Here is a 15,652-nt window from a genome sequence, read left to right as displayed (position 1 = left end):
GTTTTTTACATGTTGATCTTATTTTTAAGTTTTTTTCTAAGCTTCAAGATGATTTTCACGGTTTTAAAAAATTCAAAACATTAGACAACTCAAGCTAGTATGTTTTTTTTTTGTTTAGGACTAAATAGGGTTGCTTGGATATAATAAGGATAAAGTAATAAAACTGTTTTATATGCATGCAGATTTATACTGATACGCTAGAGTAGGTAGAAATTAAGTTGGAGATAAGATTTGGATGAGAATTTATAAAAAAGGGTAAATCAAAATCAAAAAAGAGTTTAAGTGCAATAGAACATATGTGCAAACTCATTTAAGCGTAAATTTAATTAAATACAAGTACATAAGGCAATCTAAAAAGTTTATTGTAGTGTGGCAACCCACTAATAGCACAAATCCATTCCTAAACGTCCTTTTAAAACTATTTTTAAAAGTAAGAAGAAAAGAAGGTTATTAACGAATTACAACAAGTCAGGGACGTAGCTAGCTCAAAAAAGTTACGAATCTGCAAAAATTAAAACATCTTAAATAACTCGTGATAACGTCCTGGCGGGAACACAGGAATTTAAACTACCTCTAATGTTATTTAATTTAGTCTGAAAAAATGCAGTTATGTTAATAAATCAAAAATGGAATGTTGAGGTTCGAGTGATAACTATATACAAGACAATTTAATTTGCTCCACACCCCCTATGACTCTTTATGTCTTGCCACTTGTGTAAACCATGAAAACATTCATTAAACGGTAAGAGTTTTTATAGTTAACTTTGAAAATATTGGGTACTTTCAACTCAAGCAAATTTGCAAAAAAAAAACCAAATATTTTGATGACGTCATTAACTTTACTTTGGGTAGTTTTGAAGCTTAAACTTGTAAAAAAACAAACTTGCTGTTTAAGCCTATGACAAATTCACTTTTTTAGTTTTCTTAAATAAAAGTAATCATATCTGAAATAAAACAATAGAATAATACCAAACATTTCCCTATGTTAACAAAATTGTTGAAATATTTTTTATTAACATAACGTTACAATTTTAATTCAAACACAAGTTAAAAATATGATTACAAATTTTTTTTTTATAGTTGATTGATAAATTTAATTCATAAAAAAATTTGAACTAAATATACATGAGTTATGTACTATAATAAAAGCTACCTTTTTATAGATTGAAATAAATTTAACAGGTTGGTCATCAAACCTAAATGTTTACGGGAATCTTGGAATGTTATATAAAATCCTAGAAGGACTTGAAATTCTGATCACTTATTTTGTCTAGAAAAGTAAATAAGACTTGAATTTAAAAAAGTATATTAAGTTTTGAAAAATTGAAAGAAGTTTCAAAAATTTTTAGGAGCCACCTTGGGTACAGGAAGGGTGTAGATCACTTTTATTACAAATTGATGTCACTTTATGAAAATTAATCTAAACTACAAATATCTTTATATAGATTTTTTATACCAAAACAAATTTTTGATATAAAACATTAAGATAAGATAGTACAGTAGGTTTTAATTGTCTTCTTTTACTATTTTTTAAATATTGAAAGGAATACTTCCTTAAAATTTGAGCAGGGTTGCCAAAACACCTGGAATCCAGGAACTTGACAGTTTAAAGAAAAACTGGAAAAACCTTAAATTTTTGAAATTAAAAAATTTGAAAAAATCTAGTGTTTAAAAAATATCATCAAAAAATCTGTAATTTTTTAAACTACTTCTACATGTAAAATAATGAATTTTTTATAAAATATGATAACTTAAAGCAGGGTTTCCCAAAGTGGGCGATATCGCCCCCCTGGGGGCGATTTTAGTATTTTGGGGGGCGATAATTAGTAAGGGGGCGAAAGGGTGGGCGATAACTAGTAAGGGGGCGAAAAGGGGGCGATTTTTAAATTTTGGGTTGTCATAAGATTTTTAATTTTTTTCTTGCTATTTTACTATTTTTAGCTTGCTATTAATTATTTGACCCTGAGGTAAAATTAAAATAAAAAAGTTTATTTTATTTATGAAAAAAAAAAGAAAAAAAATCTAGTGCTTATGACTCCTACTTTCAAGTAAATACTATATTTTCATTTATATATTTCCATATTTAACAATTACATATATCATAGACGATTGGAATCCCTCTGACTATTTTATAACCTGACATATATGTTGTTTGGGGTTATAAATGGTTTGTAAAAATCTATGTTATTTATTACTATCTATCACCTCATGATATTTCCAGTTGCTTTTTGAAAAGTCACTAAGTTAGACTAAGAAATAAAACTATACAGGGTTGCCAATTTACCTAGAAACCTGGAAAAACCTAGAATTTGACAATTTAAGCAAAAAAAAACCTGGAAAAAATCTGGAATTTTTAACAATTTTAACATACTAAGTAGTAAAATTTAGATTTGACACAAAAAAGCTATCATATAGATAAAAATATGGATCCCTTCGAGGCAAATACTTTTGAAGTAAACGACTTACAGGAAATCTTCTCAGACTTACAAACTGACCTTGAACTTAAAGTAAATTCTTCCAAAGAACGATATGAAAGCTTTTGGAATCAACAAAAACTAAGGCATAAGTATCCAATCATTTTAGAGGAATTTAGATTGTTGTTTATAGCTTTTCCTTCTAGCTATGTTGTTGAGAAAGCTTTCAGTTCAGTTATCAACATCTTGAGCAAAAGGTCTAATCTAGATATTTATAAAGGAGGTGACTTAAGGCTCTATTTTACTGATTAAGAATCAGATTAGAAAAACTTGCAAGCAGTCATGAACCTCATCCTTTACATTATATTAGACTTCAGTAGCAGACATTATTTTATGAAAGTTTTTTAATTTTATTTGATCTTTTGAAGTATTTCTTATTTCACCTGGTTTGTATTGTATTTAAGTAGTCTTTTTATAATAACAACTTTATTAAGCTATTTATTCTACAACAGGTTTGCATAATACCTAATAAATATTATTTACGGTAGACTTCCTCTTGAGTTCGCACTTTTTACCCAAAAAAAGTGCAAATTTATATTTCATTAAATTTAACTAAAGTAAAGTCTATTACTAACTAAATATTAATAAAACGAAATATATATTATATTTAATAGCTTTTATAGATCTTTTTTTTATGAAAGTTTGTTTTATGTTTTAGTGGATTTCATGTTTATTCATAACATCATTGCATATAACATATTGAAATTTGTCATTTTGTAAAAAAAAAATATGGTAATCATTTTTTGAGTTTGCACTTTTTGATTTTTTCAAAGTGCGAACTCAAGTGGAAGTCTACTATATTTATTAAATGGTTTATGTTTTAAAGATTTAAATAATTTTATTTTGACCTGGTTAATTTTGTAGTTGATATTCGTTGTTTTACATTACACTAAAAGGTCTTATAGCATAGTGATTAATTTATTTGTTTGAAAGACCTTTATTTGACAGGTTTTTGTTATTACTAGTTTAATATGTATACAACTTATATCACTATAAAACTATTATATGATTGTAATATTTTGAAAACCATTAAAGTTTTTATTTCTAAAAAGATTTTTTCGGTTTTAAAAGAGTATAAATTTGAGGTTTCTATTTGAAATGACTTCTACTTTTTCATTTAAAACTTTCTTTAACACAATTTTATTTTCTAACTTGATTTATTATTGTTCAAAAGTTTATTATAATATAAGGAGTTTTAAACTATTAATACAACTGTTTTTTGTTTTATCTAAATTAAATATATATTAGCAATCAGAATATACTTAGTTTTTTTAATACTTCAACACTAGCTTTTAGTTTTTCACTATTTTCCTCTGTTAAATTATTGTAGGCTAATAGCTAGAAAAAAAAAACTTTTTAAACAGAATTAAATAAGCCATCAAAAAGACTGCTACAATTACAAAACAAAATTTAAACCTAGCTAAAAGTTTTTTTTAATTGATTACTTTCTGTTCACAGAATTAACTGTAAAATAATGGATTTTTTTTTGAATTTAAATAAAGAAAAAAAATTGTTAGAATTAAGGTTTAGTTCCCTAAAGATTATTCCAAGTCAAATGCTATTTCATGGTATTCTACTACGAAACAAATAGTTTAAAAAGTTAAAAATTATTTTTTTAACTTTACAACTAACTTGCTTACAATATATCTTAGCATTGAAATTAGTAAATTTACTGCATTAACTGAAGCTGTTGATGAAACCACTTTTCATGTGAGATAATCAACCAATCGGTCAAACTTCCTTTAACTAGATCAGAAATAATGTTTTAATATTTATTTCATTTAGTGTAAAATAAATTGTTATTTTTTTATAGTTTTTTAATCTCTGGTATAGATATTTAAAAAAAGCCTATTTATAAAGTAATTTAAGTATTTTGTGCGGCTTAAATAAGTTACTTAGTATTACCTTCTAAATGTCCGAAATTTGTTATATGAGATATTATTAAAATGTCAGTTTTAAGTTAAGATTTCAGGTGGGTAACGTACGGCTCAGATCCAGTCGCAGATCCAGTCGAATTTCGACCCGCTAAGTAAATTGAAAACTACTTGTGCAAAATAAATAAAATTTAGTTTTTTGATATTTAATATTTTGATATACGCTTTCATTTCGTTTTCAGTTCACAAAAGGATTTCCTAGATCACAATAATACTAAATCATTTTATTACAATTTTGCTCGAGTTTTTTAATTTTCTTGTTTGTAATTATTCTAAATCATGCAGCCCGCAACTACATTTTCTAACGAGTTGAAAATAGAAAATATTTTTTAGTAAATATGAATTGCTGACAACAAAAGTTGTCCACCACTGACCTAAAAGTTTCAATAGTTTCAAAACAGATCATATTTAAACAGGATTGATTACAGATTACTCAAGGCTTTTTAATAATTAAGTATTTTAATTCACTTTACTGGGCTTCTAAGAAAATAACTGTAAATTATTTTCTCAAGCCCTGTAAACTACTTTAAACACAAAAGTGCGTGCATAAGAAGTACAAGACTAAATTACATTTCGAACACAACTTTTTTTAGCTCAAAAGTTTGTATTCAAAAGAAAAACTACTTTGTAAAATCGTGGGGGGCGATTTTTTTTCAAGTTACTGAAAAGGGGGCGATTTAGTAAATGAGTTTGGGAAACCCTGACTTAAAGTCATCAATAATCTATAAAGAAAAATTAAAAGTCAATAGCTTAATTTGTGGTTGAATTTAAAAATTAAACTTACACAAAAAATATCAAGGTTGAAAATTATATTTCCTTAATTTTGTTAACATAGTGAAAAGTTTAGTATTGTTTTACTTCAGATACAATTATTTTTATACTTAGAAAAATAAACTAAGTGAATTTATCATAGGCCTAGACAGCAAATTTGTTTTTTTTTACAAAGTCTAACCTTAATAACTACCCAAAGTAAAGTTAATGACATCATCAAAATATTGGGTACTTTTTTTTGCAAAATTGAGGCAATTAAAAGTACCCAATACTTAAAACTACCCATAAAAAGTTTAAAAGTCCTGCCCTTCATTAAAAATAAGTATAAAAATCACCATTTAACTCGAAAACACTTATACTGCTTTGAAAATTAAACATTTAAAGTAATTAATAGTAACAACAAGTTATGCAAATTTTTGTAACATAAAAGTGATGATTTCGATTTTTGAAGCTACAGCTTCCTTTAGAATTAATTTTGCATTGCAGCTTTTTGACAAAATAAAGCTTCAACGCCCTAAATGTTACAATTTGGATGTATTTGATTCGTTCAATTTTTTTACGACACTAAAAATGCTAAAGAGTACATATATGTCAAAATTATCTCTCAGGAGTGCAAAATTAAGCATAAATGAATACTAAAAGCTAAGACAGCAGAGTCTTTTCAGGCTGAAATAAAAGCAAGTTTTTTCGCACATAAGTATACGTTTCTTTAGATTTGCAGAAACCTACCACGCTACGTCCCTGCAACAAGTATAATTTTTTTAAAAAATAATTCTTCAGTTTAACCAATGATTAAACTACCGATTTTGAAACAACAACAACATACTTCATTTCAATCATTTCAAAAGATTCAATGTGCAAAATTTTTTAATTCACTATTGACACCTACGGGTAAGTATTATTAACTGCTAATATTTATCTATTAAATACCAGTAAATACTTAATACCCGTTTTTTTTGAAATTAATCTAAAATAAAAACCTTATTACAGCCGAAGGCACTCGACTAAGTCAGTTGTAGCTAAAAGAGCTAGGTGTTATAATAAATAAAAAACCACAGTAAACTTTATTTTAAGTTTTTACAAACTTACATACTTTAACCTTATACTTCAATATTTGGCAATTCAATAAAAAAAATATAGACATAATACAAATTTAGGTATAAAAATAAGTAATTTATATATAATTAAGATTAAAGAAGAAAATTATAAGTATTATTACGAGTGTTAAGTTAGCTTGACCGCGTTTTTCAAAAAATTAAAAAAAAAGTCAAAACTTTTGACTTAATTATTTTCCTTATTTCAATAGCTTAATAAAAACGTTTTGTTTTTTTTTTTCGAGAACGTTTCTTCGTATTTAATTAAAAATATGGGACTTAACGGCTATAATTGCTTTTTTTACTAACTATCAATATTTTGTACAGTTCGGATTTTATTAGAATTTTATATGATTTTTTTCTTATTTGAGTTTAATTAAATTATAGCCAATGGAGACTAATCAAGGCCAAGTTATAGAAAACATTGAAAGTTAGTAAAAGAAAAATTATAACCGTTAATTCACATATTAATTAGAAAGATTCAAAAAAAAAAGTATACATATTTTATTTTTTTCAACCTCAAGATATAAAAAAAAATCATAAAAAAAAACATTTTTTTCTAAGGGACCCCACTTAAAAAACCAATCCCCAATCTAATTGGTTTTTGATTAAGTTAAAAGCAAAGGACTGTTCTCTAAAATAAAAAAAAAATAGCTATGAAGATAAGAAAAATAATTAGGTCCAAAGTTTGGACATTTTTTTAAAATCTTTAAAAACGTGGTCAAGTTAACTTCACACTCCTGTCTTTGTGTTACAATTGATAGTAACCTCAATTGGTCTGACCATATTGAAAGATTAAAAACCAAGTTATTGAAGACAAAAGGTATTTAAACAATATAAATATAGGTATAAAATAAACAATAAAACGTCGTATAAACGTCATATATAGATAAATTTTTGTATGTAAATATCAAAACTTTATTAATTGATGGTTTGATAAGAAGTTAATAGAAAAAATAAGAATCAATAAAATTTAACATTTCAAGAGAAAAGAAACCATTTAAAAATATTTGAATTCTACTTATAACTTTTTAATACATCCATGACAGAATATTAAATATATGGAAAAAACAAGTTTACCAAGGAACTAAATTAAGGTGAGCATTAAAGGAAAACACTTGAAAACAAACTTTTTAGTAAAAAATAACATAGTTGAGGTTTTTATCACATATTAACAAATAACAGCTAAAAAAGTTATTCAAGCAGGTTTTTTATATAAACTTACAATTAATAATTCTTTTTGACGAAAATAAAAATAATGCCATAGTTAAAAGGTTTTGAAATTATTGAAGAACAAAACTCTAAAAATAATTAAGAATTAGTTCAATAAAGCAGCAAATTTTATAACATCCATATAAAATAGACATAAAATGAGTGTAAGGGGTAGGCGAAGGATTTTAAAAAGTTTATTAATTGTAGTTTAAAATATTAAGCTTATACTTTTGCATAACAGTTTAAATTAAAGTAACTACTACTTTTACTTAGATAAAGTAAGTCAATTATCTTGTTTGTTTTATGTATTAGTTTGTTGTGTGTGTTACGTATAATTTATGTTTTGTTGTTCTGTATTTTTTAAATATCAAGAGTTGTACGTGTTAAATATAATGAATAAATTAATTCAAATATTGATTTAGTTGGTTTGTTATGTTAACAAAATAGGTACAAAATTAATTATATTATCATATTTTTATTGAATTAACAATTATGAACAAATTTCATCGCAAAAACTTTTGAAAAGTTGCTAAAAGTTTTACATTAATAAACGAAAAATTTGCACCTGTTCCATAAGCATCATAGACGAGTGATTAAATCGCTTTTACTTTGCTTAGAAACATCTGTGTTAGGGTTCAAAGCCAACCACTTACATATTTTTATTTATTTATATAACTATGAAACTAAGCACATATAATTATAAAAAAATAAATAAAAAGTCTGTTATTGTTTATCAATTACATTCAAAGAGTAATACGAATAATACTTTAATATAATTTAAAGAGAAATACGCATCCGTGTAAGGTAAGGATAAGTTTAAGGGCATAGGAAGGTTAAAGCACTTTTTTTCACAATGTGATCTTATTTTATTTAGTTTTTACTAAGCTTCAAGATGCTATTTACAGATTTTATAAGTTCAAAATAAATTTTTAGATTTAGCCGGTCAAAGTCAGAGGCATCAATAGGTTCCTTATGGGAGGCACTATTAAATCAGCAAATAACTAGAAATCACTAAGAATATATCTTCTCTGACGTTTTTTGAGATAACTACCTCAAATTTTTAGGAAAAGTTTCTTGCAATGTTTAGAAAAGTCTTTCGAAACAAAATTAAGAAAATTGAAAATTTTAAAACAAAAAATAAAAAAAACTGTTTTATTTTTTATTAATTTTTTTTTATAATTTTTATATTTCCTTGCTACAGAAACTTAGATATTGCAAGGAACATTTCTCAAATTTGTTGTAGTTATCTTTAAAATGCTAGGAGGAGATATATTTTTAGTGATTTCTAGTTATTTGCTGTTTTAGTTGTGCCTCCTATATGGAGCCTATTGTTGCCTCGGACTTTGACCGGCTATGTCTCAAAAGTTATTTTGAAATCAAAATCTGTAAAAATCAACTTGTTGCTTATTCAAAACTATACAAAACAAGATCACATTGTGAAAAAAGTGTTTCAACCCCCCTATGCCCCTAAATTTTTTCTTACCATACACGGATGCGTACTTCTTAAAGATACTTTTTGAATGTAATAGATAAATATTTTCAAAATTTGTGCGTACTTCTTGAAGATATCCTTTTAATATATAACATATATATTTAAAAAAAAATTAGTGCATACCTTACATGGATGTAACCACCTGGCCTAAGCTGTAATATCCTTTTGTCTTTTGGAAGCATATTTTTGGAAGTATATAGCTTTTGTTTACTTGTGGAAAATCAGAAATCTGTTGTTTAAACAGTGTTCTAGTTCAAAAACAAAGTCATATAAATAATCAGAGGCCTGAGTTACACTGTGATATTTATTTTGTATAAAATTGTCAAATCAATTAAAAAATAATTGCATTTAGAATTATGTTAATAGTTTTTTCACACGTTTATCAGAATTTAGGTTGTAGAAAGTATGATTTATAAAATATCTCAACTTAATGATATTTTGCAATCTTACTAATAATTAAGACACTAATGGCATTCACTAATGGCATTCACTAATGGAATTAATTATGAGTATGATACAAAGTGTTTTGACACATTTTTTATCATTTTATTTTTTATAAATATGCTATCTACAAGTTGTTGTAGTATTAAAAAATACTCTAAAAAATTTTAGTAAATTGCTTTAAAATGAATGAATGAGATATTTTTAGTAATCTTTTCTTTGAATTCCAAGAAAATTAGCATTGAAAATAATATAAATTAAATCCTAATTCAGTAACCTCTCGCTTATTTACGCACATTGTGTCCACAGAAAAAATGCGTAAAGATACGAAAGATCATAAAGATACGGGAGGTACCAAATATAACTACTATAATTACTATTTTTTGATATTGCTTCTAGTTAAAAGCAGACTGAGGACTTTCCCACCTTTAACACTTTATTTATTTTATTTATAGATATGGAAACAAAAGATATAACTATACATAAAAAAAAAAAAGATTTAACGTTATATAAACTAATAATACTTGTAGAAAAACTTTATTATTTTTAATAATAAGTACATTTTATCTATATTTTATTTATTTGAGACTTATTTTATACTTAACATTTATATTCTTTTTCATCTAACTAGTGATAAGCTTACTAAAAAACCAATTGAGAATTGTGTTAAGTGTAAGCTCTATATTTATTAGGTATCACTGCTATTTTTTGCTTGGAAGTTTCATTAGATTTCTTTTTCAGATGTGTATTCATATATAGGGCTGCATTATTTGTTTTTGTTTTAAAATCTCTTCATTTCATCATACTTTCATTATTTAACACATTATATTTCTTTCAAAATTTTAATTTAATCTCTTAAATTCCTGTAAGCAAGAGGTTACTGTATATACAAGTTTTCCACTCTTTGAGTCATAAAACCTTCATTAAGTAACCTTAATTCTCCTGGAGTTTTCCTGAATTTTTTTCAAATCCTTAAAAACTTTTAATAAACTTTTTAAAATTTTATTTGAGGTTTTTTTTTAAATTTTAAAACTTCCCTTGAACTTTTAGAAAAAATCAAAACTGCTTTAAGTTTCACAGAGTTTTAAAAAATTAAAAATTACTTAAGATTTTCTATAATTTCAAATTCTTTGAGCTCATTAGTATGCGTTAACCCTATGTATATTTTATTACATAAAAGCCAATGTGAATTCGGTAACTTACCTAGGATGATGTTGCACTAATATCAGACTGTAATTATATTGTATTTGATGTCTTCTAAACCATAATTTTTGGTTAAAAATTTATGTTTAAACGTACATAAATTGAATAATATACCATATACTAATAAAACTTAAATATTTAATCGCTTTTATTGAACAATATAAACCAATAATATCATTTCAATAGTGTCTTTGATTATGATATTGTAAAAATCAATCGAATACTTTAGTTAGTCATAAATAAATTTTATTCTCACTATGCATTTAAAGCTTGTTTAAAACAAAGTATTTTTTTAGATTAAACATATCCGGCATATGACATTGATTTTTACCCTAAAATAATGGTTGATAAGACATTAGTATTCAATATAACTTCAGCTTGATATTAATGCAACTTCATCCTAGTTAATTACTGTGAATTTTGTACAAATAATGGACCCCACCACTCATAACCTTACATTAGCAGTTAAACAAATAACCCTAAGTTAAATTATTATTTAATAAGTTTTTCTCATGCTACAGATGTTTTACAAATAAAATTGTATACAAATTTCTAATAATACTAAGGATTAATATTTTTAAGAGCAGACTTATGAATTTTAAAACAAGTGTTTCACTAATTTTTAACAACTTGTAGCACCAAAATAATGTAGTTAGCATCAGAATTCACGGTTGGATAGTTTTATATCTATGAAAATAGATCAGCAACATATTTGTAGAATATTCAGTCCCTTAAAAATCAATCAGATAAAAGTCAAACTTAATTTTCTCTACATTTTATAAGAACTGAGATAAATTTTTGGTATACTTATAGCCTTTTTTTGGGCTGATTGATGGTGGTTTGACCGGGTGTGGGCACGGATGGCTTGGTTTTGTTTTTTTTATTTGGGATTTAGTACTATTATTTTGTTTCCATTGACAATGTGGCTAAAAATAGGTTTGTTTAATTTTTGTTTAGTTAACGTTATTCTTGTATCAATTCAGGAGTTACATAAGTATTTTTTTTTTACAGAGATACAACTTTATATTTAACTATTTTTAATATTTTAAAATCAATATACTTGTTAGATTATTCATATTGTTATTAAAAAAAAGCTAATGAGTCAACTCCACTATACAAGTAATAAACGTTTTTAAGTATGTACAGGATTATTTGATAGCATATTTTTTTTGTGATCATTTTTGACTGATATATTTTTGTTTCCCTTGATCTATTATTTAGTTATTTCTATAAGTTAAGTTCTGTTTTTTAAGTCGTGTATATGAAAATTTTATTAGATATTTATTGAGTTTTCTTCGAATCTATTTGTACATAAAAAGTATGATTTCTTTTCAGGTAGATATTTACATTGGCTTAAGAAAAAAATGCATTAAACTTACTAAGTTTTTCGGCTAAACTTAACTGGCAGTGCATACCTAAGAAATGCGTACTTAATAGGCAAAATAAGAACAAAAAAATTGTGAACAGTTTGAAAAAAGTCTAGACACGCCCCTATTGTTTTTTATAATTTAATTTTTATCATAATGATATCTAATTCAATTTAATGTGGCTTTACTAGTCCAAAAACTTGTTTCTTTATATAAGAATACTCAATTTTGTTAAAATTAGTTTTTGAAGTCATAAACTGAAACTTAATCTTGGAGAAAAAATTGAAAAATTGTTATACAAAGTTGATGTATACTAATTTATTTTTAAATACCTAATTGCTACCTAAATAAATAAATGAGTTTAAAAGAACTGTTGGTAAATAATCAAATAAAAATAAATCTTATCATAACTATGTTTTATTTTTGATTTTGGTAATAACGATAACTGCCCATCAAAGTGTTACTTCTACAGCCATTTTTGAGTAAGTTGCTGGAAAAAAATCTAATATTCGAAAATTCCCAACAATATCCTATGCAAAATTTTAGATGATTTGATGAAACTTTCACCTTTGCACCAACTGAATTTACATAAACCACTCAAATGCAAAATTTGTGGGATCCAAAAATTGCGAGCATAGATTTTTTAGTTGAAAGCTTTTATGCATGAGCCAATTATAACACAAACGCATTGTGAACAATTTAAAACGATTTCAAAAGGGTTAAATTTTAGATTTTAGTTCGCTTTTCATGTAAAAGTACAAAATATTATTAAATTTCCATAAAACCTTATAATACCAATTTAAAACTTTCTTTTAATCGTTTTAAACTGCTCAAGATGCGTCTGTGTTATAATTGACCGTATAAAAAAATTCAGTTTGAAACTCTGTCGCCTTACTTGAATCCTAGGCATCTTGCATTGGGGTGGTTTTAGAAAATTGGTGTATGCCATGATGAAACCTTAATTATATCATCAAAAACTTTGCACAAGGTGTTTTTGTGATTTTTTTTTTAAACATAAGATTTTTCCAGCCAGAATTTCATAAGAAGCTGTAAAAACAAGCACCTTACTGCCCACCAAAACTGGAATGTATCTCATAAAATTTTTTTAAAGAAAATCATACTTTAGTCGTCTTTTCAATGTGTTTTGATGAGAATTATGATTTTTCATTGGATTCCGTTTCTATTTAAATGTAATTGATAATGAAGTTTATTTTATTGTAATTAATCTGTTATTAAGGTTTATTATGTACGTTTTGTATTTTAAGTTTATATTTGAATGACAGTAAAACAGAATTTCTTACATGATAGTTTGTCGTTCAGTAATATTTTCATTAAAAAAATAAAACTTAATTTAAAGTCCATTAAATTTTTAATTTTTTCGGGTTATATCTTTTTATTGTTAAGTATTTAAATATGTTAACAACTTTATACAACTAATTTTAGTTACTTGGGTTTTTAGCATTACACAAAGTGTAGTAAACAGTTACAGTTCTACAATTACAGTACGACCAACAAAAGTTTTGGTTAAAGTCTGCAGACCAGAACTCTGCACTTTAGTTTGCCGTGGGACAAAACGAAGTTTAACAAAAGTTTGATCATGATTATTAGATCATCCGACCACAAGTTTTCAAGAGTCGGAGATCGGTTTCGTCCTTATTAGGATTCATCAGTCAGACACAACTGAAAATCTTAAAGTGGTTAATCTACAAACGGTTTATATTGATTTCACATGAAGCAACCATTTGCTGGCAATGATCAATGACGTCAGCATGGTCTTTTGCTGTGCAACGTTTAAGACATTTTTAACTAGGAAAGAAAGCTGGTACGCTCGTATTAATACCGATCAATAAAAACCCCAGTGAAAGTCTGCAGAGCAGAACTTTTGACTTTTGTTTGCCGTGAGACAAGCTTTAGTTTAACAAATGGTTAATCGGGTTAATCATGTTTAACGATTATCAGACACGAGTTTACGGTAGATTGATTTGTAAAAATTTTTTGAATGTTTTACAATTAAAACTTTATAAATAGTCAACAAACTAACTTAGACAATGTAGAAACAAACTTGTAGTTACTCTTATTTATCGATAAATTGAAGTATTAAAAAAATGTTGTTAATTGTAAGAAATTACTTACATTTTATTCATACAGCTAAGTTTTAATTTACTAATAATAAAACTACTAGATTTAAAAATATATAAAAACAATGGACAATTTAGAGCCGGAACCAGGTTTTTATGAAAGAAACAGATATGGGGAATATGAAAAGCGGTTTCTCCATCATTCAACTGTTAGTTTTTTATGTTTTAACTTATAATAATGACTTAATCTTTCTAATTAAATTTTATTGTTACTTCTTTTTAAATATAAAAAATGTTTTTTTTCTAAACTTTTATTTTAATAATATTTTAGATATATCAATTTATATGCAGAAGCGGCTGTATAACTTAATTTATTGTGTATAATATAGACTTACAACATCAACTAGATTTTTTTTGTCCTTTATAAGTATATTTATTATAAAATTTGTACCTACTTCGGTTACTCTGTAAATACAAATATAGACGTAAGTTTAAAATAACAAGAACATTTCTTGTTTTTTAACAAAAAGCCTAAACTTATAGTATCTGTCCACGGATAAATTCCATGACCTACTAAGTCTTGCACTCTTTTTTTTTAATTTTTTTGTAAGAGTTATACTTTAAAAGAGCTTTTTCATTGAAGCCACGATTGAATAAATATTTGTAGTTCTCTATCTGAGGTGAAAGCAGGCCTTTGTAAAATTTTTTCGTATAACAGTTTTGTTTGTATGTTAAAATATAAATTCAAACTTTTAACAACAAAAACTTATATAGACTCAAGATCTGGATATACTGCAACAAGATCTTGTAGATGGTCACGAAGCGAACAAACAACAGTTTTGCCAGTTAGAAGATGTAGAGGAGGTTTACGATTTTAATAACAATGCAAGAAGTAAAACATTCAAACTCTTTTTTCTTCTGTTTGACATAGAATTGTTAAACCCGCACAAAGATGAAGAGTCGTTCAGAAACAAAGTTGGTGTGATCAGACAATATGTTGCCCGACAAAATCATGAAATAATTGTTCTTGCTTTAACAAAAAAGTCTGAACTCGAAAACGGACTTTCTCCTGAGAGAATTCAGCAGTTTCTGCAATTCGAAGCTGATGAGTCTCACGTAGGAGATCAGTGTCAAGTGTGTCTAGAAGAAGTCGAAGTAGGAAGATTGATGAAGCAACTGGACTGCGGAGGTCGGCATTCATTTTGCAAAGTTTGCATTGATACATGGTTCGCTGAACACAAAACTTGCCCTATCTGCAGACATGTTTTTGTGTGATTATTAAGCGCAGCAATTTTATAGTAATAAATTAGTATAGAAAATTTGCCATGTGTTGCTTCTTGATTCTTTTTGAATTATATTTTATTTTCCTAATACCTTATTAAGAGACATTAAATATACCGTCAAAGATGTATTAGTTCTTTAACTATTGCATCTCTTTATTGATAACTTATTTTTACAAAAGTTACTTCATATGTTTTCAGTTTCTTACCATCTAAAGCAGGGTTTCCCAATATTTTTTTTCAAACAGCTTACTTTAATGTGATTAAAAAAGCAACGGTCCCTTTAATCAAGATTACTCATAAAAC

General features: G+C 26.1%; 1 protein-coding gene across 1 annotated transcript; it reads left to right on the top strand.

The window, feature by feature from the left end:
- Window positions 1–14,191: 14,191 nt before the first annotated feature.
- Window positions 14,192–15,341, top strand: LOC145829021 (uncharacterized). Its single transcript, XM_082936761.1, has 2 exons — window positions 14,192–14,275; window positions 14,841–15,341. Exons 1-2 carry the CDS (start codon window positions 14,192–14,194, stop codon window positions 15,339–15,341), a joined length of 585 nt encoding a protein of 194 aa, XP_082792887.1.
- Window positions 15,342–15,652: the final 311 nt, after the last annotated feature.

This window comes from Thalia democratica, chromosome 2 (assembly GCF_965202585.1).
Source record: "Thalia democratica chromosome 2, ktThaDemo2.hap1.1, whole genome shotgun sequence".
Classification (NCBI taxonomy): Eukaryota; Metazoa; Chordata; class Thaliacea; order Salpida; family Salpidae; genus Thalia; species Thalia democratica.
This window is presented reverse-complemented; position numbering and strand designations above follow the sequence as displayed.